The sequence below is a fragment of the Brachypodium distachyon genome, chromosome 2 (genome assembly GCF_000005505.3).
Source record: "Brachypodium distachyon strain Bd21 chromosome 2, Brachypodium_distachyon_v3.0, whole genome shotgun sequence".
NCBI lineage: Eukaryota > Viridiplantae > Streptophyta > Magnoliopsida > Poales > Poaceae > Brachypodium > Brachypodium distachyon.
The window spans coordinates 34,949,772-34,974,109 of record NC_016132.3 but is presented as its reverse complement, the minus strand read 5'-3'; the positions used below and the strand labels follow the sequence as shown (position 1 = coordinate 34,974,109).

General features: G+C 41.8%; 5 protein-coding genes and 2 non-coding genes across 7 annotated transcripts; 4 read left to right on the top strand and 3 right to left on the bottom strand.

Annotated features, from left to right (window-relative positions):
- Nucleotides 1–20: 20 nt before the first annotated feature.
- On the bottom strand, nt 21–1,670 carry LOC100840618. Its single transcript, XM_003568849.4, has 2 exons — nt 1,509–1,670; nt 21–607 (listed from the first exon to the last, which is right to left on the bottom strand). Exons 1-2 carry the CDS (start codon nt 1,614–1,616, stop codon nt 410–412), a joined length of 306 nt encoding a protein of 101 aa, XP_003568897.1. The 5' UTR covers nt 1,617–1,670; the 3' UTR covers nt 21–409.
- Nucleotides 1,671–1,828: 158 nt separating this feature from the next.
- On the top strand, nt 1,829–4,649 carry LOC100840309 (60S ribosomal protein L18-2). The gene is made up of 5 exons (XM_003568848.4): nt 1,829–1,989; nt 2,072–2,161; nt 2,412–2,540; nt 2,642–2,827; nt 4,308–4,649. Exons 1-5 carry the CDS (start codon nt 1,987–1,989, stop codon nt 4,464–4,466), a joined length of 567 nt encoding a protein of 188 aa, XP_003568896.1. The 5' UTR covers nt 1,829–1,986; the 3' UTR covers nt 4,467–4,649.
- Nucleotides 2,991–3,059, top strand: LOC112271212. The gene has a single exon (XR_002964205.1). It is a non-coding gene; the product is annotated as a small nucleolar RNA snoR53Y (small nucleolar RNA).
- LOC112271234 lies at nt 3,127–3,216 on the top strand. The gene has a single exon (XR_002964226.1). It is a non-coding gene; the product is annotated as a small nucleolar RNA SNORD29 (small nucleolar RNA).
- A 382-nt stretch (nt 4,650–5,031) lies between the features above and the next one.
- LOC100840003 (probable ethylene response sensor 2) lies at nt 5,032–10,671 on the bottom strand. Its single transcript, XM_003568847.3, has 6 exons — nt 10,124–10,671; nt 8,253–9,224; nt 7,085–7,453; nt 6,701–6,967; nt 5,673–5,800; nt 5,032–5,585 (listed from the first exon to the last, which is right to left on the bottom strand). The coding sequence occupies exons 2-6, from the start codon at nt 9,156–9,158 to the stop codon at nt 5,354–5,356; spliced, it is 1,902 nt and encodes a 633-aa protein (XP_003568895.1). The 5' UTR covers nt 9,159–9,224; nt 10,124–10,671; the 3' UTR covers nt 5,032–5,353.
- Nucleotides 10,672–12,171: 1,500 nt separating this feature from the next.
- LOC100839397 (nifU-like protein 4, mitochondrial) lies at nt 12,172–16,572 on the top strand. The gene is made up of 6 exons (XM_003568845.4): nt 12,172–12,390; nt 12,746–12,907; nt 13,922–14,097; nt 15,674–15,777; nt 15,860–15,971; nt 16,153–16,572. Exons 1-6 carry the CDS (start codon nt 12,204–12,206, stop codon nt 16,216–16,218), a joined length of 807 nt encoding a protein of 268 aa, XP_003568893.1. The 5' UTR covers nt 12,172–12,203; the 3' UTR covers nt 16,219–16,572.
- A 147-nt stretch (nt 16,573–16,719) lies between these two features.
- Nucleotides 16,720–18,717, bottom strand: LOC100845583 (GATA transcription factor 17). The gene is made up of 3 exons (XM_003566482.4): nt 18,539–18,717; nt 18,324–18,431; nt 16,720–17,582 (listed from the first exon to the last, which is right to left on the bottom strand). The coding sequence occupies exons 1-3, from the start codon at nt 18,557–18,559 to the stop codon at nt 17,247–17,249; spliced, it is 465 nt and encodes a 154-aa protein (XP_003566530.1). The 5' UTR covers nt 18,560–18,717; the 3' UTR covers nt 16,720–17,246.
- Nucleotides 18,718–24,338: the final 5,621 nt, after the last annotated feature.

The following is a 24,338-nucleotide window of genomic DNA, read 5'->3' as shown; positions in this document are numbered from 1 at the left end:
AAATGACCGAATATGAGACATTTCGCCAAGTTCGGTGACTGTTATTTGCGACTTCCAAAATACAATGACCTAAGTGATGTTTTCATCAAATTCACTTAACTCTTCTGAAAATAACGACATGACCATCACAAATCCTCCCCCCGGAGTGACAAAAAAGATCATCCCTGGAGAAGGCCGAACCGCGCCGTCCAAAAAGGCCCCATGAAACATTCTTTCAGCGACTCAAAACCCAGTTTTCAGCCCAAAGACCTTGGCTAAATCAGTTACAACTAACAATGCAAGAGACACAAACCACAGGTTCCTAATTTGAGACATCAGACAACTCAGAAAAGATTACAGGAACTTCCCAAGAGAACTGGTCCTCTATCTGGCAGCCCTCTTCCTGACGGTTTTAGCAGGTTCCTGGGCTTTAACTTGAGCAGAAGCTGATCCAGACTTCACTGTAACAGAAACTTTGGATCGGCGATGCGGGCACGCTGACCTCCAGATTGATCGAACCGGATCCACCAACTTCCGTAGTTACTCGTGCAGATGCAGAAGCAGCACCCAGCCTCTCACTTGGTTTTTCAGGGTGCAAATTAGCATGTTCATTGTCAACGAGTTCTTCCTGCCATGGTTAAAAATCAACTTATTTCAGAAAGCAGCTAAATATAAATGGTCGGTCGAAGGATCGATGATGAATTGCTCGCTAATATTGGAGTATTAGAATTTCAGGATCGCCCTGTCCTCAATCCTGGGGACAAAAAACTCGTTTGGATTAGGCATTTAGGCCTTTTTCCCTCCGAAAAAGGGACGTTTCCCGGCCTCTGCATCAATCGATGCACACAGACTATTTCCCCTTGCTATGCTGGGCTTGAACTTGAGCAGAAGCTGAGCCAGACTTCACTGTAGCAGAAACAATGTAGAAACTGGGACTAAAAGTAGGACAGTTTCAACACATAGCATAGCAGGTTTATTTGGAATAGAAGAAAAAGAAAAAGAAATCTTACAGAACATTTATAGATACAAAACTGCACCAGAATAGTTCTGCAAATGCAGGGAAATGCTGTCAAGCTGAACCAAAATCCCAGGCGATATCAAGCTCAATCTGTTAACCTATACTCAACTACCAATCAAACAAGAATGGAGTCAACTAAAAAGTTAATTCATGTTATATACTGAAGATGTAAATATGTAATCACAAAAAAAATACTGAACGATTGTATCCCTGCTGATTAATACATATTGTTTGTTCGCAAAAAAAAAAAGTCCACTGTCAGGGGAAATAGTCTGCAAGAAGTTCTTATCCAGTCCTCACACAATGGGAGCAAAATTGGCCTACCGTAATGAGACCCAGCAGACGAGAATGAACTCTACAAGGGAAGATTGGCAAGTCTGTAAGTAAGAAATGCCAGTATTCTAGTATTGGTACAAATAAACAGCATCCGGTTAAAATTTCTAGGTCTACATTTCCCAGAGGGAGTAGACATTAGTCTACTTGCAGCTAGAAAATTCCTTTTTCTTTTTACCTCCTCTTCCTCTTCCTCGTTGTTACTGCTGCCTACGCTGTCCTCCTCCGACTCAAACGCATTCCGATCTACCTCCTTCTCCGCCGCCTCGGCCTTCCTCTTCGCCATCTCCGCCTCCCTCTCACTCGATTTTGTTGGTCCTTTCTCAAGAAGTCAAGTACAGTTCAGAAGAAGAAGAAGAAGGGAAGTGAAGAGACGGTGACATGGGGAGACGCCCAACAGGCCAACAGAAACCCTCAAGGCCCAACGGAGCCGCATAAACGAGCCCACAGAATAGTCCCATTCCGTGGGCCCTATAGAAGTTACATAATAAGCCCAAAGGCCCAACAAGTCAAAACCCTAGCATCCCCCAAGACGCCTCTCCCCCGGCTCCCTATATACACCTTCCACGCGCCGCCACTCTCCTTCCCCAGCCGGAGGCCGACAAGGTAAGAAGAAGCCGCGAACAAACCCTACCGCCACCGCCGCCGCAGCAGCCATGGTGAGCATCCCGCCTCCGCTCCTTCCAGATCCTCGCGAGTTTCCTCTGGGCTACGAATCGCTGACGCTGCTGCTGTGCTCAGGGTATCGACCTCGTCGCCGGCGGGAGGAACAAGAAGACCAAGCGCACCGCGCCCAAGTCCGACGATGTGTACCTTAGGCTCCTTGTTAAGGTATCAACCCTCACCAGCTTGTTTGGCGATGATCCATCTCTCTGTATAATGGAATGTTCTCTGATTTACTTAGCTCCGCATGTATGATGGCACTATTAGTTTAGAAGATGTATTTCCATGTAGTCGCAAACGATGGCGTGCGTTGCTCTCCATTTGTCGTTGTATAAAGCAGCTTGATTGGATAGACTAGACTAGATCTGTGTGTGTTGTGTTTCTGGGTTCTGATTGTTGCGTTGCTTGTGGGGTGCAGCTCTACCGTTTCCTGGTGAGGAGGACCAAGAGCAAGTTCAATGCCGTCATCCTCAAGAGGCTCTTCATGAGCAAGACCAACCGCCCGCCGCTCTCCATGCGCCGTCTCTCCAATTTCATGAAGGGGAAGGTATGTGCACACATCCCCTTGCCCCTGAAATCTTAACAGATTAGTCGTCAATAAGTTACTGGCTTTGCTCCGTTGCTCATAAGTAACTTTTTTTGGGACAGGACGAGAAGAGCATCGCTGTGATTGTTGGTACAATCACAGACGACAAGAGGATCCAAGAGATCCCGGCAATGAAGGTCACTGCCCTGAGGTTCACAGAGACAGCCAGGGCCAGGATTATCAATGCTGGTGGGGAGTGCCTCACATTTGACCAGCTTGCTCTTCGTGCTCCGATGGGGGAGAACACGGTATGCTTCTTTTGTGCCTGAACTTTTGATTTGCATACGTCCTTGACCTGATTATTAGCTTTGTTAAGTACTGAATTTAGAAGGTGATGCTTTTAGTATGGATTCCCTGCAGAACTTGAAAATAATCTGTGTTTCAACATGTTCCTAGCTTTTGATCATTAAGGTTCCCAGTGATGCATTAACCATGCTAATACTGATCCTCTGACGAGCAATATATTATACTGAGGGAATCATTTGTTTAGTTGTCTTTTTGTGTTGCAAAACTCAATAGGTCCTTGTTTTTCCTGTTCGCAATGATTTTGCAGTGATGATACTATTTACCCAGCTCATTATGAGGCTTCCCTCTGTGGGTAGTTGTGATATGAACTTTTCTCTTGTATCTGAGCTCCCTCGTGCATTTCGGCATATCTAACTATTTGCTTGATGTCTTGGTAAACTGAGCCCAGTTTTGGTTGCGACTCGCGATTGCTTATGCAATGATGATACACTATAATCCCAGCTCTATGAATACTTCCCTTTGTGGGTTGTTTGATCTCATCTAAACGTTATAGTAATATCTGAGCAGACTTGTTTTAGACGACAACGGTTATCTGTCTTCATGTTTATGGATGATGTTTATTACTGTTTTGGGCATTGTTTTTAGTACTTTATTAGCCCTACATTTGAAACAAAATGATTGTTGGAACTGATGAGTCAATCCTCCATTTGAAAATCTTCTATTCCTCTTTCTTTAGTATATGGTGATACCCCTTGATGACTGATGTTGTCCTGATGGAGGCGGAAAATATTGGATTTCCTCTTACTGAAATGTTGATGCTGATTTTTGCAATGATGATACTATTTACCCAGCTCATTATGAGACTTTCCTCTGTGGGAAGTCGTGATATGTCATTTTCTCTTGTATCTGAGCTCATTTCAAGATCTTTTTGGTTTATTCATCATCTTTTATTAAACCTACTGGGATCTATTAGTTACTCCCTCCTTTTGAGTTTACAAGGCCTATCTCAAAAACCTCTAAATTTAAAACTTGTAAGCCCATTTGGTTCCCAATGTGGAACTGCATAAGGTGATTGGTGTACATGTATGCTTCACTAGTCAAGCATCTATCTAGGCACTCCTTGGTTAGTGTGAATTTGGAGTTGGGTCTTATAAACCGAAAAGGGAGGGAGTAATTCTTTAGGTTTCTTGGTAAAATTAATCCACCTTATGATTTGATTACTCTGTGATGATGACACACTATAATCCCAGCTCTATGAAAACTTCCCTTTGTGGGTCGTTTGTGATATGAACTAAGCAGTTATATCTGAGCAGACTAGTTTCCAATAAATGTGATTGGATCCATTATTTAGCAAGTTCAGCAGTTTAAATTTGGTTAAAGATGAATCTGCTGTTAGTTTTCACCTAAATACTCTGCATTGTTTTCCACTTGAATTTTCTACCAAAACATGACATTTTATTCTGCAAATGTTTGCCTCTGCAGATCCTCCTGAGGGGACCCAAGAATGCCCGTGAGGCGGTTAGGCACTTTGGCAAGGCTCCTGGTGTGCCGCACAGCCACACCAAGCCGTATGTGCGCTCCAAGGGGAGAAAGTTTGAGAAGGCTCGTGGTAGGAGGAACAGCCGTGGATTCAAGGTCTAAGTCGGTCCATCTTGTTGCCATCTGGACCGTTCTGTTTGAGCAATTGACAGTAATTAGTAAGCTTTGTACTGAGTAGCACAATCTATCGCCCTGGTTTGAATGATACTTTGCAAGATTGTTATCGCTGTCAACTGTTTTGAGTTTCTGAAGACAATTTTTGTTGCACCCCATCAGGGCTTAAAATTTTCTGTCTTGCCAATGTTGAATTGTAAATCCTGCGTTGTCTTGCTTGGTTCGGTTGTCCTGCGTTGTCTAAGAAGATGTACATCGGAGAACAGCATGGCACAGGGTAACTGTTCCGTTTTCATGTGAAACACATCCGTCATTACGTATAGAAACAAGTTGCAAATTCGCTGTTGCCGTGACATCAACATGTAGAGTCATTCAAGCTAATCTTCAAATCCAGTGCATCTCCAGGCCTTTGGGATCTAGGTTTACTACCTCAACAACTGTGAAATGGACATCAAATGCATTGGCTGTAAGCCAAATAACAAAGTGGGCAAAATTTTGTCCATGCCCTTGCTTTGGTTCCGCTGGGTGAGGCTCATACCAAACACACCTACCATTTCTGAAAACCAAAGCTCATGTTAAGATGAATAGTTGAAAGTTCTTGTTCATGAACCATCAGTTACAGCTACTGGCTACTGTTGTCTCTCCCTAACAAGACCTCTCATGTACAGCACAACACTGCTCTCCTTGCCGGCACATCGCCAACATGGGCAAGTCGCAATTTCAGGCTTACCCAATCATCCTCACAACTCAAGTCAGAAGGAAAAACAATTTCCTACATCAGCACTGCGAACAGAGCTACTGAATTTGGTCGCAAAATCGCGGTGGCGAACCGCCTCCCATCGAATGAGGTTGCCCGTGCGTCATGAAATTTCTTCTCACGCAATCGACTGGTAGCGGGCCCTGGGGACTCCTGTGTCACCTTCCATTATGGATATACTGTGAACATCAGGGCTCATTCCTCTAGCTCCTTGATTCGGTTGCATCATTCTCCGGGGATTTCCATTTGGTTTTTTGGGGACGCCGAGTTTCACGAAGAACGTTGCGGTACAGCCCTTCCCTAGGCCTTCACTCTCGAGCCACATATTTCCTTGCATTAGACCGACAAATCTGATGGAACCAGAGAGAATTGTTACACAATTAATGCAGGAGATCAAAACAGTTTCAGGGGAAACATAAAATGCTCTCTTCACATACCTTCTAGAAAGGGCCAAACCCAATCCATTGCCATTGTGCCATTTGCTTGTAGCATTCTCATTTTGTGCAAATTTTCTGAAGGCATGAGGCATATCCTGTGCTTTAATTCCGCAGCCAGTGTCTTTTACCTACAGCAAAAATATGGCATGAAATGGGAGCAGTGAAATGACTCCTGATCCTGGGATAAACAGTAAATCCAAAAGATATAGCTAGAAGTACGAAAAATCCCCAAAATTATATACATGTTAGTGTCTTCTGTGTGCCAGCAAATTACAATGAAAATAAAAACATGTTTGTGCCCCAGGTAAAAAAAAACTTAAATTAAAGCACAAATTTTAAAACATTCTCGAGCATATGTGTAAATATTCTAGGATTTTTTGACATTTTATTTCGAGCGGGAGCACGTGCTTCCAGGTGCAACTTTGAATTACCATAAGGTTTTCTGTTAATAAACTGCATGCAATTATCCTGTAACAGTTCGGTGTTTTCACTCCAGTTAGTTTGTACAGTTGCCGACAGTGCATACGCAAGCTAACGTCTAAGCGCATTGCATCAGAGAAGAATCTGAATTCCTATGGCCCACCACAAATAAACTTAAATACTACCTCTGTCCAACAAAAGATGTCTTGAGTTTGTTAAAATTTGGATGTATCTAGACATGACTTAGGGTATAGATGCATTCAAATTTAGTCAAAGTTGAGACATCCTTTGTTGGACGGAGGGAGTATTTTTATTTCCCACATCTACATTTTCTAGTTTACTCAAATATGATATATGAGTTATGCTTGCGCTAATTTTTGTTTTTCAGCATAAGAATGTGAAATCAATCAATCCCGAAACATTATTTTCTCTTGGCCATATCACGCGGTGCTGGAATTCTAACATCCAGATTTAGGAACACCACTAACTAACGATAGATATGTGTACAGAACTGCATTAACTGGGCACTGGCAAGCAACATTAGTATTAACAGTGTCATGTATTGAAGAAATAAGAGAAAAAGAGACAGTGAATGTTCATAAGCAAACCTGAACAACCAAGTAGAAGGACCCATCAGAGGGAACTGGATGGAAGTCAGGAGCACATGGGTCCCTCAAAGAATCTGGCCTAGCTATGGATGCTGAAATCGAAATGTGGCCCTCCTTCGTGAACTTAATGGAGTTACCAGTAACATTTAGGATAATTTGCATCAATCTCTTCTGATCACCAACTGCACAAGCAGGCAAATCTGGAGCCAAACTAACCATTACCGAGAGCCTTTTGCACGCTGCCACTGGCTTAATCAAATTAACCACCTACAAGATGGGCTAGTGAGTGGATCTAAAATGCAACAGAAAACTCTCTCCCATCCTTCCTTTTTAGACAACATAATAGCACATTCTAAATAATAAAACTGCCAAGAGGTCACTTACATCTGTAAAGGTGGCATGCAGGTTAAAAGGTGCAACCTCCAGCTCAAGACTCCCATTTCCAAGCTTGGAAACATCCAGGACATCATTTGTAAGAGTTGCTAGAAAATCGCTACTCTTTAGCACAGTCTCAACCATTAGGCGTTGCTCAGCTGTAAGAGTTGTTTCTAAAAGGAGAGAGGATAAAGAAACAATGGCGCTCATAGGAGTCCGCATTTCATGGTTCATGACAGCAAGAAAATCATTGCGAGCACATATAGCCATTTCTGCCTCTCGGCGTGCTGCATCAAGAGCAATATTTTGCTCCATTAGTAGATCACGGGCCCTCATTGACTCTTCCAAAATGGCAGCATGAGACAGTGCAACAGCCACCTAAATGAGAAAAATGAGCCAATGTGGTTATTATCTTTATAATAACTAACAAAAGTAGTGGAATGTACTTTGTAAAAACAAATTGCATGGCAAATTATCCATCTGAAGAAAAATAGTGGCATTGTAGGCCCCCTGGTGACAGAAAATGCTACTCAAGAACATGATTGTCGTAATTCAAGTGAATTGAGGAAAAACTGAAGAACAACTCAAGATTATACCACAGTCACAATAAAATCAGATGAAAAAAATCAGTCATGCCCAGGAAGGAAGACACAAATAGTTAAACTCAGAAAAAGGCTATAGGAATGTAGCATACATCTTTCGTGATAGCAATTAGCTGGAAATGCATGAATTATTTATATAATAAAGAAAAAAGAAAATATTACTGGTGACAGCAGAATTACTTGTAGTGATTAAATCAAGGATGCATATAAGTGCCGAATGGCTTTTATAGAGCTTGTCAGGATATAATGATTAGATCAAGGATTCATACAAGTGCTAAATGGCTTTTACAGAGCTTCTCAGGACATAAAATGATTACTCGCAAGCAATATCATAGAGGAAAAAGGAAGATAGATAGGACAATAAGTCATACTAGCACAATACAACTTCCAAGAACAATTAAGTTTTACACTTCAATTCAAACCAGAATAAAATGACTTAATAGCTCAAAATTGTTGCAGCTTCAATTAATGATTTCTCTTCAAATCTTGGATTCTAAACTCCATGAACTAGAAGTAAGCGATAAGTTATTGGTTACAAGTATAGAGGAACAGACAGAAATGAAATCGATAATTACCTGATCAGCAACGACTTCAACAAGCTCCAGTTCATGGGGGCGCCATTTTCTCGCACTGTCTGGAGGAAGCATCAAAACCATTACTGCAAAGCTTGTTGCAGATAGCTCAGGCCAATCATTGATTTGGAAATTTGTAAGGTGCAGCAGTGGAACGCGGATAGCTACGACCTCTGGTGGCACATACCTGCTTGTGTCAGTCTTTATTGAAGCTAATGGGGAAGTATGTGGAATGCTTTCTGCACGGTTACTATTAAAAACCTTTGAAACAACCGGAAGATTGATAGGAACAACTAAGCCAAGAGGAGTGCTGTTATGGATCGTATGGGACAGGTGAAGGGCTGTCCCAGAACGGGATGGCATCCACAGGGCACATTCAGCTAAACCAAGAGTCCTTCCCAACTCAACAAGTGTAGTTCTCAAAATGGTGTGCCTGTCCAGGGTGCTCCTTATCTCATGTGTGAGCATGTGGACATGTCTCCCTGTCTCCTCCTGTGTTCTTATAATCCCCATCTCTTTGTCAAGCTCCTCAGCCTTATCCTTCAGATACCTCTCCCTCAACTTTACACTCAGCAGATCAGGAATTATGTGCACAAGCATCAATGCAGTTATGCATGAAACAACTGCTGTCGCGACTTTTGCTACTGTCATTACCACTGCTATAGTCTTGCTATACGTGGAAAAAGTCCACAAGTTTATCAGGTGAGTTGCCCCACAAAGAACAATGAAGGCACCAAACTGTATGAGCACCCATCGGTAAGGGAAGAATGACGACTTCTTGACAAAGTATATGAGCTCCAACGGTATAGAGAAGTAGGCAAGCGCAATAAAAAAGTCCGATATGTACTGATACTTTACAAGGAGATCATCTGCCTGCCAGAGTGGTTCGATGCAATCGCATCCGTCCATCTGCTAACAGCAAAATCTGTTATCCGGGAGCTGGAACTCTTGAAACAAGCGCCACCACAATCCCACCTGTGAAAACATAACATCAAGCTTTTTACTTAACTTGATTTGATAAATACTTCTACAAAAACCATGAAGAGACAGCAACTCCAAACTGTAGCTAATATGTTACTCCCTCCGATCCATAATAAGTATCTCAGATTTAGTACAAGTTTGTACTGACTTTCTACTCCCTCCGACCCATATTACTTGTCGCAGATTTAGTACAAAGTTGCACTAAATCTGCGACAAGTAATATGGGTCTAAGGGAGTACTAAATCTGAGACATATATTATGGATCGGAGGGTGTAGAATAGCATGGAGTGGCCCAAACTGTACATCCATCAGCAAAATTTGCATATGACAGGCTCTAGTTGGGCTAAGCTATGGAAAGTGCAGTCAAGATCAACAGGACATGCAACAGAACAGCAGGCTTCTGCAAGATTAGCAACATAAACAAGCAATTGATACGCAATAACTCTAGTCCCTAGTTCATGCTGGCGATGATCATTGTTCTTTGTCCGTCTGCTCCTACCAGGCAAAATTTCCGAGCTTCAATCATTAAAATCCAAGTCCATTACAAACAGGAAGCATAAACTAATGTCATCAAAAGAGCAGCACTAACTTGACATCTCAACAAATACACCAGCAGAAAAGATTACCAGTCCCTAAAGGTCAAAAGCTCCGACGGGTCATGAAACTAAATACCACAATTTTAGCCCTGAATCCAACTTTGAGCCATCGATTGAACACCCAAATCAAAGTCAAATTACTTGAACATAGAATGAGATTTCATAGGCTGAGAAATTATTGCCAATTGCGGTCCATGGCACAAACCCTGCCTTGACCCAACCCAAATTGAAACCGATACAGTACTGCAGTTTGTTAGCCAATTACTTGAAGAAAATAGCTTGAGGCTGAGAAATTACTTGAACAAGATATCTCAGCTTCTCTCTTTTCTTTGCCGGCTGTACTATGCTCTGCCCTACCCTGCCTGACGGAGGACGCTGCACCGGGAGAGCCTCCGGTTTGACTGGACCAAGACGACGCGGGACAGTGCCGCAAGAACTCGAGCTCCAGCACGGCAAGCAAGAGGCAGAATCCACCGCAGCAACAGCACGAAATGCCAGAAAAAAATGAGGCAGCTCTTGAATCCACACAGCCGCCCGCCGCAAGGGACTCCTCAGAAAAACCGCGCCGATCCCAAGCCACGAAGTCAAGAAAAACTGCCGGAGAAACCACGACCTTTCGCTCCGAATCGAAGCGAGAGCTGCTCCCGTGTTGACCTGAGGCGCTGGAGGAGACGGCGAGCAGCGACTCGATCTGCTCCGGTGCCCCGGCTGCCGCGATCGATTGGGATGGGTTCTTGGGAATGCGGAGACAGAGGGAAGGATGGGAGCTGCAAGTGAATAGTAGTAGAAACTAGAAAGAAAAGAAAGGAAAAAAGTGCCTTGTTGGTTTCGGTTGGATGTGAAAGCGTAGACGCGACACTCCGCCGTTAATTGCATGCAACTGGGAACTAAGCTAAAAAGAATTACAACTTGCAAAGCAGAAAGAGAATAAACAACGTAGAGGAGTAACCAGTAATGTTTTTTTTCTCCTTCTTTGTTTAATGTTTACCAGAAATCTATGAACTAGGATAAGATTTTTCATGCTGTTTTTGCATATTTTATATGCTCCAAGTTGGACACTGCACATTGTTTTTTGGACACTGCACATATTGCTTCTGTTGCATCATTAGCCTGAGATTAGTGTGATTAAATCCATCCCTTAATAATAATTTCATGTATCTTCTCCTATATTTCTTCAATTATTCTGTGACTGTGTTAAAATCCTGCCATCCAAACGAAATGGAAAAATAGTACCGCGATTGCCGGATCTTTTTTCTGAAGCTTTTCGTTAGAAAACAAAACACCAGATCCGTATGTGATCCTTCCTTTGACAGGCTTACAAAGTAAAGTACTGCATCAGCAACTAAAATTATTTGTTAATCAAGATGGATTAGGGTAATCCTGTGTGAGAGCGACGGGGGAGGCCGGATGCAGTGTACCTGCTGGATGCATGGAGACATGTGGTGACAGACAGACAGAGAGACGTTTGGAGCCCAGACTTGACCTGGGGGGAGAGGGGGAGTTGTTTTCTTGTTGCTGATCTGTGGTGCCCTGCACCTGCCCAAAAGGATTTTTGATTTGTGCATGTTGATAAATAAATAATAAATACAGACACAGAAATCCAACAACCAGGGAAACTAGCCCCCCCAGGCCAACAGACCATGTTGCTCATGTTTCTTGTTCTCTTGTAGCTTCGTTTATAAGGTAAGCACTTGGGAGCTGTTTTCTGAAATGTTCATGATTTATAAGATAAATTTTAATAGACTTAAAAAGATCATGTATTTTAGAAATAAATTACGGAGTACATGGATTTCCATGAATAGAATGTGAGAAAGAAAATAAATAAATAATTTATATTGGAAAATAGAAAAAACAGAAAAATAAAGTGAAAAAACCATTCAGATGTTTCTAAATAAACGTTCATGACCACAGAAAACAAGATTATATTTCATGCAGGAGTTAGAGATCTAGAGGGTGCCTATAAAATGTTCAAAGTTTCATCATGGTTAGGCATGGAGCCAAACCTAGCCTGGCTAGATACCTTGTTATTTGTTTGTTATTTTTCCCATTCTACTATCCATCATTGACACAGTAGGAACTTTCCCTACTGTTTTATGCAAAAAACTTGTTCATGAATTTGGTTAACCCATAAAAGAAAAAGGAAATAAGAAAAGAAAACACATTTGGGCCGGCCAACTGGGCGAAGGGGCTGTGCTCGGCGGCTTGTTTTCCCTGAATTCCTGAAAGCAAATAGCGGATCCAGATATATTAATGGGCTGTAAAATCGCAAAACCAGCCCATTCAGGCCCAAATCTTCTCAGAATCGGCCCATTTAGCCGACCTAGAGAAGGAAAAGGAGAAGGAGAAGAGAAGAGCGCAACGCAAGCAGAGAGAGGCAATGGCGATGGCGAGGAGGAGGGTCGTAGCGCTCGCGTCCCAGTTTCTCCAGAGGCGGCGGCTCCCCGCGCCTCGGTTCCTCTCGTCGGCTGCGGCCGGCGCTCTCGACCGCCTCAACTCGCCGCCTTTCGCGCGCCCGTCGGCTCTCAGGAACCCCGCCCCTCCTTCCCCATGGGATCGGCTCGGAGGTTAGATTCGACTCTCCGTTTCTCTCGGTGCCCGAATTCTGGGAGCGCGATGTTGGAGTGCTGGGGAGGTTGGATAATTTGATTAGAGGATGGAGATGCGATTTCCATGGTTAGCTAGCGAATTAGTTTAGCACGAAGACGGATTCTTCTGCTGAGCGACGATGCCTTTATGCGGAGACCAGCAATGTTCTGCAATTTTGTTCCTGTGTAATTGTACTCTGCATTTTGAGCTGAAATGGGCCCTGTTTAGCAATCTTTTCTTGTGATAGACCCAATTGCTCACGAGTATTGTGGTGTTTCCTGCCTAGCTCATGTGCTCAAGTTTCTTTGGTTGCAAAAATGGTGTTATGGACAGGGCAGAGGAGGACCATGTTCATCCAAACGCAGTCGACACCCAACCCGCAGTCGCTCATGTTCCATCCTGGCAAGCCGGTTATGGAAGTTGGGAGCTCCGACTTCCCAAATGTTCGGACCGCCATGACATCTCCTTTGGCCAAGGCGCTGTTCGCGATCGATGGTACGGCGTACCTGCCACCCGAGTCATCTACTGGTGTTATTTTTATCTTTGAGCATTTCAAGTTAGCTATTTCTTCTATTGATTTCCGTCCATCTTCTGTTGTTAAACTAGAAGGCCATTTGGCTCTTAAAGGGAACTATTGCGAGCTGTAACTGAAAATGGCTTAAGGACTATACACCAACGGATTTATACAATTCTTATCGAACAAATTAGCAACCAAATAAGCACTGTGGTTTGTTGGCGATTCAAGCAACCGTTTGGGTACAAAGGATAGTAGGGGAACCTGAATACAATAAATTGGTGAATTAAATGGAGGTAGTATTGCACGTAATTGGTTATTGGGCAAAGGGCATGATAACTTCATACAGGCATCAAGCTGGGTTAAAGATGATACAATGGTGAACCATACCATGTGAAAGCACATGGTTGTATTGATCCCTAGGGCAAAAGGAAGTTATTTGAAAAGCAAGAATCCAATCTTATCATGAACTGTTAGGGAAGACATCTAGATCTGCTGGTTTATTTTTGCAAATGCCCCACCATGATGCAGATGTGCGTTGCTATGGACTAAACAAAAGAAAATACTCCCTCCGGCCGGAATTACTTGTCACAGATTTAGTACAATGTAATTCCGGTCGGAGGGAGTACAATACATGTTTAAAGAGAATGCTGCGCTACCATTTGCTGTCTAAGATCAAGTAGTCCATACCCACTCATGTCTCAATGTTTTGTGTCTAATCAAATGGTGGTGCTTCTGGAGGTGATGGACCGCCGCCTATTGAAATCTTTATAGGGGTAAAGATAAGATTGGCTTCCTGAAGAATAGCACATATGTGAAAATGCTTAAGGCATAATTTGGCATTTTGGTAGCTTATATTCCCACATTTTAGTTTTACGACTTAACATATCAACTTCTCGAAGTATATTTTTTGGAGCCATAGATATAAATTACTGCTAGAATTCATGAAATGTCCAATTTCAACATGACATTGACTTGCTACAATTTCTATGCAGGAGTTACCAGAGTGTTCTTTGGATCTGATTTTGTAACTGTGACAAAATCAGATGAAACTTCTTGGGATTATCTTAAGCCTGAGATCTTTGCTGCGATAATGGATTTCTACTCATCTGGGCAACCACTTTTTCTGGACTCAAATACAGCTGCTGCTATGGACACAGCAATTCATGAGGTATGTCGGTCAACTGATGTGCATATTCCTTTCTGTATATTTTGTGCTTTATTTGTTTAGCTGGGTTCTTCTGCACAAAGGTCACTTCTTCTGTGCCATACAAACTCTCTGTACCACTATACAGAAATAGAATGCCATTGGGAAAAACAATCACTACTTAAGTCATGTAAAGATGAACAGTGTTTGTTTTGGGCAAGATATAAGCATACTCCCTCCTTCCCATTTTGTCGTTTTAGATTTATTCCGAATATGATGCAGCACAAGTTTGTGGAGGAACAACTCCACCTTGCTTGCTGCTATAATATAAACAGCACAAATGTTGAAGGAACCACTCCAACGTGGTGCGCTAGATATCGCTCTAGGGGCGGGGAACTGCCAAGAGTTTAATCCAAACTCCTAACACACAAGATCTAAGACAAAGAACATAAAGTGCTCTTTATTGATAGGTAGTTAATGGTTTATAGGCCTCTATTTATAGGCCTCATGGGCCTGCACTACTTAGCTCTACTTATAACTAGAAGCTTCTAGGGAACACTACTCAAAGCTAGGAAAATATCCTACTTACAACTTATAGTAGAACACTCTAGAAACTACCACAACACCTATGACTAAAAGACAAGTTACTTAGAATATAGTAGAAGTGTGTAGAAGCCTCGAGAGATCTGACTTCTACTTTTATTTTATTTTTGTTTTCTCTACTGTCCCTCATCAGAATACCAAAGCACGTGATTACTGCTGCGGCTGAAACGGTTCAGATTGATTTCATCGTAATTATTTCACGCCTAGCGCCTCGTGGCCCTGTACTTCATGCCGGCTCGCACACGCTTACTGGTGGAGGCTGCATGCAGCCCAGCGCATGCACACCAAGCAAAGCAAATAGCAGGAGGTAATTAATGGTTTCCTGGAAACCGAAGCAGTGCGGTATCAGTACTACCTAATGCGACACTTAATTTGGGAAAAAGATAAAAATCTAAACGACGTTTTTTTTTGGGAAGGAGGGAGTACAATACAAGATCAACATCTGAAAAATACGACAAGCACATGTAACATGCATTTGCAAATATTTGTGAAAATTATTCAACTGTAAAAGAAGTAACTCGGGAAAGGATTAAAATGGACTTCTGGTTATCATTTAACTTGGTGTTGGTGAAAATATTTCTTGACAACTTAAATTGAATATGGTATTGTTCAGGGATGTGAAGTCATGTTTAGTGTTTACTGCTTCCTCCTTGTGATGACCAGGTAGAAAGATACTAATCTGATCTGCCCTTAACTCATTCCACTAGAATAGCTCTTGATAATGCTACTCCCTCCGACCCATATTACTTGTCTCAAATTTGCCCAAATATGGATGTGTCTATGTTTAAAAAGCATCTAGATAGATGTAATATTTTGACAAGTAATATGGGTCGGAGGGAGTAATAAACTTATAAATCTATACTGCTACCTAAATCCAGATTTAGAAGGTAGGTATGAGTAACACTGACGCAGTAGATTTATAAGATCTCCTTTCATAAATAATTGAAAACCATGCTTCAGATTCTAAATCTGTCCTGCAACTTTTGCTATGTCATAGGATGACTCAGAAATAGTTGCTATGATAAAAGAATTGTTGGAGACTCGCATCCGGCCAGCTGTTCAAGATGATGGTGGTGACATTGAATACCGAGGATTTGACCCGTCAGTCCCTCCCTCCTGTTTATGTACAATGCTGATCTTAAGATTTAAGCTACATTTTCTCATTGTAATATTACCTTTTCAGAGAAACAGGGATAGTGAAGCTAAAAATGCAAGGTGCCTGCAGTGGCTGTCCAAGTTCATCAGTCACGTTGAAATCTGGCATAGAGAACATGCTCATGCATTATGTGCCCGAGGTAACACTCAGTATTCTGTTTCCTGTTTCTGGGAACATCTCCTAGTGTTTGTGTATAAATCTGTCACAGTTGCTATTGCTTCTTATCATCAGCTTGCTTAGAAGAGTAATTTTTTCATCTTCAATCCATACAAAGCTGTTAGCAGAGTTCGCAGACTTCAATGTTTCACACTTCTTGGCAGGTGAAAGGAGTGGAGCAGGAGTTTGATGGTGATGAGGAAGCCGAATTGGCCGGCCAGGTGGAATGAGTTTCTACGGGCAAACCACAAACCACAACCCTGTCACATGTTGTTCAGGGAAACCATGCTACGCATGAAATGTTTGGGAGAATTCGAACCTCTCCCAAAGCCGTAGGCTATCACTATATTTTCTGAGATAAATCAGGAATAGCCTGACGTTTTTGCGACGATTAGACGGTTGTAGTTTTGATCAGATGTATCCAAGAAGCAGACTATCATACATGGTAGAGAAGCGGCAGTAGCCTATAAACCAACATGGGTGTGCTAGGGCTGAATAAAGTGACACTTGATTGATCTTACTTTTTGTCCAACTCTGTATATGCTGAGCTTGTCTAACTAATGGCAAAGGTTTTTACTTTGGCATGACAGGTGTAATTTCATGGTGGTTATTTTTTCATATGTTTGGCTGCTTTGTGTATGTTGCATGTTTCGCAATTGTGTCTGCATGTTTGAGGGCTGCAAACAGTATCTGAAATTTGGCATTACTGTGTTGTTTTGTAGTGACTGAAATGAAACAAAATAAATCATTTTTATTCATTTAATCATTATTACACATGAATGAGGGCAATGCTCGCTTTTGATCACCCATCCTTCTCAATGAACAAGGGAAACAAAACTCATAGAAGTACGAAACAGAAAATGGGGAGACATAAATGGTTTAGAATTAAGATGAATTCTAACTAATCATAACATGAGACCGCCATGGTCAACAACAGAGACAGACAACCAAGGACCAGCTTTCTTCTCCTCTGGAGCAAACATTCCTTCCAGAGCACCTTGGCTTTCGGATTGACCACCACATGGTTGAAGATCTACGGCACTGATGGATCCAAAAACACCAAATCCAGCCTGCCTCACATCAACATCATCATCCTTTCAGGAGGCCTCCTTCCCCCCTCCTGCTACCTCATCCTCATAATCCATCATCCAAGAAAGGTGTTTGGCTGGTTTGGAATCATTGGGTAGTCTGTTTTTGTGCTGTCCTGCATATCATGTATGTACACCACGCAGCGCGCCTGTTGGCGAGGGACCCGTTGTTAGCCATGTAGTGTGGGTGTTGATGAGGAGGACAAGGCCATGAGCAAGGATGCAGCCTCCTCCACACCCATTGAGACCCTCCTCTTCTTCACCACCTGTAGCTTGCTAGTTTTGCTGGGACTGCTGCTGCTGTCTTTAACTGCACTTGTTGGCTCACTGTGATCTTCCTGTTGTTGATGTTGCTGTTGTTCCTGTTGTTGCTGCTGTTGTTCTTGTTGTTGATGTTGCTGTTGTTCCTGCTGCTGCTGTGGTTGGCTCTGAAGCTGCTTGTTGTCGAGACCTAGCTCTTGCCTCCTCTTCTTCCTATACCGGATCCCGCACGCGTTGCAAAGCGACTGCGATCAAACCAAAAAAAAATATTCAACACATCAAAATTAATTGTGTCAAACTAGGACAAACAATAAGCACCAAACTAACTCAATTTTACTCTTCAGGAAAACATATATCAGTGTTGCAAGAAAAAAATTGTGTGATACATGGCTTGGTGCTGTTACCAAGAAACGAAAAACTGTCATGCTGATAAGGATAACCCCTAAAGAATTGATCCAACCCAAGCCATAGAAAACAACCAGCATTAGGAATGGAGCCAGCCCAGAAAGAAAAAGCTGCTAGCCCCCTTTTTTAATATCTCACACTTGCCACTTGGGAATATTGTGGGAGGGGAATTGGAGGTTAGCACTGTTGCAAGGAACAGCTCACCTAACCTCCCAATGGAATCTAAACCGAGTGCAGGATCCTTTCTTTCCCACAGGACTCTATCCAAACTCTGATTACAACAATCATCACCACAATCTTAATTTGAATTAGTCAAAAAAATAAAATCTTTAATTTAATCTTCACAGATTATGGTAATAATCCCTCAGACCATCGCTCTACGAACAGCTGAACGATGCAATCAAGACAATCTATTGATTCCCTTGGATGATATATGATCGCTCTAATATCTATGGACTACAAGGAGAGCCTAGCAATGGTGATCAGGGGACATGATCGGCGACCTCCGATCACTTTCTCCCGGCAGCAAGAAGATCAGATCATCAGGATCAAGAAGAAAGGGAAGAGAAGAGAGAGCTCACCCTCGGCCCAGTCGGCCCGCTGCGCCACATGGGAGTGGTGGTGGTCCGGCATTCGACGCAGCACATCCTGCCGCCCTCCGCCGCCGCCGCCGCAGCGACTCCGATCGCCTGATGAAGAGAGAGAAACCCAAGCCACATCATCAGCCAAAAGAGAGCATAAAAAGAAGAAGAATTTCTTTGTTACTTTCATCAAGATGAGGCAGAGAGAGGCGAACCTTGTGGTGAGGCGAATCCATCGGATCGAGTGGGTCTGATCTTGATCGGAGCCCCGGCGATCTTGGCCGGAGCGGTGTCGTGCTGGGTTTGCTAGTACGTTTCTTGAAGAGAAGCGTATGTGGGAGTAGTTGGGGAGAGATAGAGCGGCTGCTATTGGGAGTACTTGGCTACTTGTACTACCCCCTCCTCCCCCTGTCCTCCTTATCTGCCAAGCCTGGTGTTAAATGTCATTGATCATTGATTTTATTAATTCTTTTCTTAGGGTATACTTTGAAAATTGTTTTTAGCTATGCAGGGGTGAAAAAACAGAGCTCCAAATCCTACCGTTCCTGATTTTTATTAATTGGCGGAAAAAACGGAACCGCAAGACCCGGCGTTCTTGATTCTAGTTATTTCTTTCTAGCTATAGGGGCGGAAAATGGGAGCCCCCAAATCACGCCGCTCTTGATTTTTATTAATTCAATCTAACTATAGGGGCCGAAAAAACGGAGCCCGAAATCCCATCGTTCTTGATTTTTGTTAATTCTATCTAACTATAGGGGGCGAAAATACGGAGGTCTGAAACGATTTTTAGTATTTTTCTTTTTCTATATGGCGAAAAAACAAAGCCCTGAATTCCACCGTTCTTGATTTTTATTAATCATTTGTTGTTATAGGGGGCGAAAAAGATAGCTCCAAATCCCACCGTTCTTGATTTTTATTATTTCTTTCTAGCTATAGGGGGAGAAAAAACGGAGCCCCAAATCCCGCCGTTCAACGATTTTCATTAATTCTTTCTTGCTATAAGGGTGAACAAACGGAACTGTTCTTGAATTTTATTAATTCGGTGTAACAATGATTTTCATTAGTTCTTTCTAGCTATAAGGGTGAACAAACGGAACCGTTCTTGATTTTTATTAATCCGGTGTAACTATAGGGCCGAAAAAACGGAGCCCCAAATCCCGTCGTTCAATGATTTTCATTAGTTCTTTCTAGCTATAAGGGTGAACAAACGGAACCGTTCTTGATTTTTATTAATCCGGTGTAACTATAGGGGCCGAAAAAACGGAGCCTCAAATCCCGTCGTTCAATGATTTTCATTAATTCTTTCTAGCTATAAGGGTGAACAAACACAACCGCTCTTGATTTTTATTAATCCTGTGTAGCTATAGGGGCCGAAAAAACGGAGCCCCAAATCCCATTGTTCTTTATTTTTATTAGTTCTATCTAACCATAGGGGGCGAAAAAACAGAGCTCTGGATCACACCGTTCTTGGTTTTTATTATTTCTTTTTTGCTCTAGGGGCAAAAAACAAAGCCCCAAATTCCACCGTTCTTGATTTTTATTTATTATTTATTGCTATGGGGGCGAAAAGAGACAGCCCCAGATCCCACCGTTCTTGATTTTTTTTCTAGCTATAGGGGGCGAAAAGACGGAGCCCCAAATCCCGCTGCTCTTTATTTTCATTAATCCCCTCCAGCTATAGAGGCGAAGGAAAAAAAAGAAGCATTCTTGATTTAATCAAAAACTGACAGTTGGGCTTTTGTCAAATGGTACCGAAGCGGAAATAACCCCTGTATACGGAGACGTGTGTTTGATGATGGATAAGTTTCATACGTGATTCTAGCTATAGGGGGCGAAAAAATGGAGCCCCAAATCCCGCTGCTGTTCATTTTTTGTTAATTCTATCTAACTATAGCGGGCGAAAAAACGGAACCTTGAATCCCACCGTTCTTGATTTTTAATATTTCTCTTTTGCTATACAGCGAAAAAAAGCCCAAAATTCCACCGTTCTTGATTTTTATTGATTATTTATCGCTATAGGGGGGGGGGGGGGGGAGCCCCAAATCCCACCATTCTTGGTTTTATTATTTCCTTCGAGCTATAGGGTGTGAAAAAACGGAGCCCCAAATCCCGCGGTTCTTGATTTTCATTAATTCTTTCTAGCTGTAGGGGCAAAAAAAGGGAAACCTTCTTGATTTAATCAGAAACTGACAATTGTGCTTCTATCAAATGGTGTCGGAGCGGAAATAACCCTTGTATACGGAGACGTGTATTTGATGACAGATAAGTTTCATATGCGATTAATTAACACATTATCAAGTTTTCTCACTACTACTACAATGTGTTTCCTTTAAAAAAGATTCAAGGCTACAAGGCTACTTGTAGCAGGAGCCAGCAATGAGATGCATATGGTGCTAATTTCCTGTATACATTATATTTTAATGTTGTAGGGGTTTTTAAGTAGTCATTTTACATTATTTTTGCTCCAGGTCCGGGCCGCAGTTGCCCCTGGCAGTATGAACTCGTGGATGAAGATCACCAAGTTGGACAAACCCGCTTTAAGACACAATAAATTGTTTGTCAGTTTGTAGTCTCAAATTGAGTCATATGTAAACAATAAGTTGAGTTGCGGTCCGCAAAATTTTGGACAAAATTATATAAATTTGTGTATCTACAAAAAATTGTACAATATGGTTATTGAACTAAACCGTCTCCTTGTTTTCCACTTGAAATTTAGATGTATTCTACGTATCTATATTTTTTCTCAAGAAATACATTATTTTTTGATCTGGCAAAAATATCACAAATTGGTAGATTTCAAATAGATCAACACTTCACTATTCTATATCTACAAATTTGTGACTTTTGCACAGAATACAAATCAATGTATCTTTTAGCGAAAATGTATAGGTATCTAATACATCTATACTTACAGTGGAAAAAATCAGTTTTTTTAAGCTTTAAAATATATAAAACTAGGCCTCCTGGTGGGGAAGAAACTCCCGGTATCGTTTGAAAGAAAAAGACATTCTCACATAGGGTTAGAAAATCCCCGAACCTCATGCCCCACCCATACACCGCGACACCGCGGCGCCACGTGAGATCAAAACTGGCCTTAGACATGTGCTTTGGTATGGGACAAACGAAGGGCTTTTCATGGTTTTAAATGGCGCACTATAACATTTAGCGGCGGCTTCCTATAGATGCTATATCATGCGCTATTTCAATTAGGGCTTTGCAAAATAAATGTCAAATATAGCTCAAAATTCAAGATTTCGGCATAAAAACGCACTAAAAAGTTGTCTAATCGTTTGCAAGGCCAAATGCATGACATAATCATAGATAATAAGCATAACCAAAGGACTAAATAGTTTTAAAAAAACAAAGTGCGTAACATCCACAGCCCACAGGGCGACAACGTAACATAAAGTACTCATTCTGAACTAGAGAGAGAATGCCCGCCCTCGGGCTGGAGTTGGTTAGGGATCCGCTCTTGTTCGAGCGTGTCAGGTTTGATATACATTGGGCCTAGGCCTTTAGGCCGACGTGGTACTATTTGGATTTTAGATGCAAAATATGCTATCGCGACGCTATTTAAAATCATGGATTTTTTAACCCTCTGGCCTGAAATTCACTCCCAATAGAAGTCCAACCCAAAACCAAAGGAGTGCTACTAGAGCCCCTAACCACTGCGCTAGAAGCTCATTCGTGAAGCTTTAGAATATGATTTTCATTTTTTTAAAGTAAAAGGCTTCCTGTAGGCCGGGAGCCAAAAGTTCTTATCCATTCACTCCTATTTGGAATGGGAAGCGCAGTAAGAAAGGCACGTCTGTGTCTTACCTGTGGAATCAATTGTTCGAGCAGATTTCTGAAAATCAGTTCAATCTTTGTTGATATTTGCATAAAAGTACAGGAAGCGTCAAAACATTTGAGAGGAGTCGCCCACACAAGGTTGTTGTTCATACAAGATACGTATGCCCAATCTGCATCTGACGCGTAGACACTAATACAACAAGGAGATAATTAATTAGAGAAGACCAGCTCAAACGTGTCTAAAGATATGTGAATGACAGAAAGCATGAACACCAACCAACACAACAGAGAGCAACAAGGTGTCAAACAGGAATCTCAGGAGAGGGAGGAAATTATGGCAGCAAGGCAAAAAAAGGTTCTGCAAGGAGTTGCTTTGCAGTTTGGAGACAGGAGCTGCTGAATAAAAGGATGTTTTCTTTCAATTGAATAATTAAAGGAGAATGGGCAAAATGTTCATGACGATGTCAACTGCAAAGTTAATGAGTCATTACTACTTTTGATTGAAAGTGAGCTATTCAGGTACAAACAATCTATAGAAATTTCAAAGGAAAATTGGCCTGGATTCTCAGCAAATTTGTTATTTGCACCACAGCCCTGATCATCATTAGATTCAATTGTGTAAAAAACACACTGGGAGTACTAGCTTCCATAAACGAGTACTCCAGTTTTTGCTGATGTTTGCATCAAAATACATGAAACATTGACACTTCAACATATAGAGAGGAATCGACTATGAAAGGTTTTGGTTCACACGAAATACAGAGTGTAATTTTCTTTTATTTTAAAGATGGTTCTGTAAGGGTCGGTTGATCTTAATATATGGCTTTGGCCTTCTCGCAAAAAAAAAAAGAAATACATGTCCAATCCGCACCTGACACGTATACACTAACACAAGCGGAGAGAACGAATTAGAGAAGACCAGATCAACCATGTCCTAAATACTCATTCATTTTCACAAAGAATGGTGCTCACGTTTTTCGAGGTCAAACTTTGACCAATGATTAAACCAATTGTACGTAGATTATATGTTACATATTTTATATCATTGGAAATGTTTTTGAAATATGAATCCAATGATATAATTTTTGTACCACATAAACCTCAATCATTAATCTAATTGTTGATCCAAGTAAAATCTTGAAATGCGTGCGTGCCATTTTTTGTGAAATGGAGGGAATATATGTAAAGGACACGAACACCAACCAACACGAAAGAGAGGAGCAGGTGTCTAACAGGAAGCCGAGGAGAGGGAGGGAACTAGGGCAGCAACGCAGAAGAGTTGTTTTGGAGTTTGGAAACAGGAACTGCTGAAGAACTGGATGGTTTAATTTTACACTAATTAAGAAAAGGAGAAAGGGCAAAATGTTCATACCAATGTCAACTGTAAAGTCAGTACTATTTATAGTTGAAAGCAAGCCATTCTAGTAGCGACAATGTATATAAATCTCAAAGGAGAATGGCCCTAGATGGCTTCTTTTAGTAAAAAAAAAGAAGAAGGCTGGAAATTTAGTTACACGGTTTCTGCATGATGCAAATTTAGTTTATTGATCCATAATTGAAGTAGCATCACACTGGAAACACACATCAGCAGAGCAAGAATAATCCAGATGGTAAAGGGAAAGAAGAATGGAAAGCTTCTTCCACCCAATCATCTTGTCCCTAACTTTAAAGGCACCCTCCAGGCCTCCACAGAACAATAAAGGCGTTCATCCATCCATCCATCTATCAACCCCAAACCAAACGGTAAGGCATAGCATAATTTAAGTTTTATAGTTAGGCCGGGCACCAGCCTTCATTTAAAAGGAAACAATAACAGCAACAAAACAGAGGAAAGAGCAAATGGAAAGATGCGGCCAAAAGCAGAGCACGCCTCCCTGTCAATGTCCCAGCAAGATAATTCCCCGGGGAGATTTCGTTTCAGGGGACCTTAATACAATCTCTAGTACTAGTCAACATGTTGAACTCCGTGTGGAAAGTACTAGAGCTTTTCTGAGTCACCGCGGCGTCGTGCTTTGCTCGCCTTTTGTCCTCCGGAGTTTCATTCAGGTTTTATCGTTACTGCTGCACTGGCATCAATAAATTTTCACAATTTACCGATGAAAGCTGCACTGTTATTCAGGATCAAGAATTTACGGAGTGATTTGCCCAGATGCTACAGTTTTTAGAATTATTACCTAAAACTTCTGTTACAAAGTGTGATAGCGTGGATAACCATCAAATGAT

Excerpts from the sequence above, each read along its gene's own strand:
- LOC100845583 (XM_003566482.4), bottom strand. The coding sequence starts at position 18,559 with ATGGATTCGCCTCACCACAAG. Across the intron at positions 18,432-18,538 it reads TGGATTCGCCTCACCACAAG|GCGATCGGAGTCGCTGCGGC; the intron begins GTTCGCCTCTCT and ends TCTCTTCATCAG. Across the intron at positions 17,583-18,323 it reads GCGGGCCGACTGGGCCGAGG|TCGCTTTGCAACGCGTGCGG; the intron begins GTGAGCTCTCTC and ends GTTTGATCGCAG.
- LOC100839397 (XM_003568845.4), top strand. The coding sequence starts at position 12,204 with ATGGCGATGGCGAGGAGGAGGGTCGTAGCGCTCGCGTCCCAGTTTCTC. Across the intron at positions 14,098-15,673 it reads TGGACACAGCAATTCATGAG|GATGACTCAGAAATAGTTGC; the intron begins GTATGTCGGTCA and ends GCTATGTCATAG. Across the intron at positions 15,778-15,859 it reads GAATACCGAGGATTTGACCC|AGAAACAGGGATAGTGAAGC; the intron begins GTCAGTCCCTCC and ends TTACCTTTTCAG.
- LOC100840003 (XM_003568847.3), bottom strand. The coding sequence starts at position 9,158 with ATGGACGGATGCGATTGCATCGAACCACTCTGGCAGGCAGATGATCTC. Across the intron at positions 7,454-8,252 it reads TTGAAGTCGTTGCTGATCAG|GTGGCTGTTGCACTGTCTCA; the intron begins GTAATTATCGAT and ends TTTCTCATTTAG. Across the intron at positions 6,968-7,084 it reads TGCATGCCACCTTTACAGAT|GTGGTTAATTTGATTAAGCC; the intron begins GTAAGTGACCTC and ends CCCATCTTGTAG.
- LOC100840309 (XM_003568848.4), top strand. Across the intron at positions 2,541-2,641 it reads CCAATTTCATGAAGGGGAAG|GACGAGAAGAGCATCGCTGT; the intron begins GTATGTGCACAC and ends TTTTTGGGACAG. Across the intron at positions 2,828-4,307 it reads CTCCGATGGGGGAGAACACG|ATCCTCCTGAGGGGACCCAA; the intron begins GTATGCTTCTTT and ends TTGCCTCTGCAG.
- LOC100840618 (XM_003568849.4), bottom strand. The coding sequence starts at position 1,616 with ATGGCGAAGAGGAAGGCCGAGGCGGCGGAGAAGGAGGTAGATCGGAAT. Across the intron at positions 608-1,508 it reads ACGAGGAAGAGGAAGAGGAG|GAAGAACTCGTTGACAATGA; the intron begins GTAAAAAGAAAA and ends TAACCATGGCAG.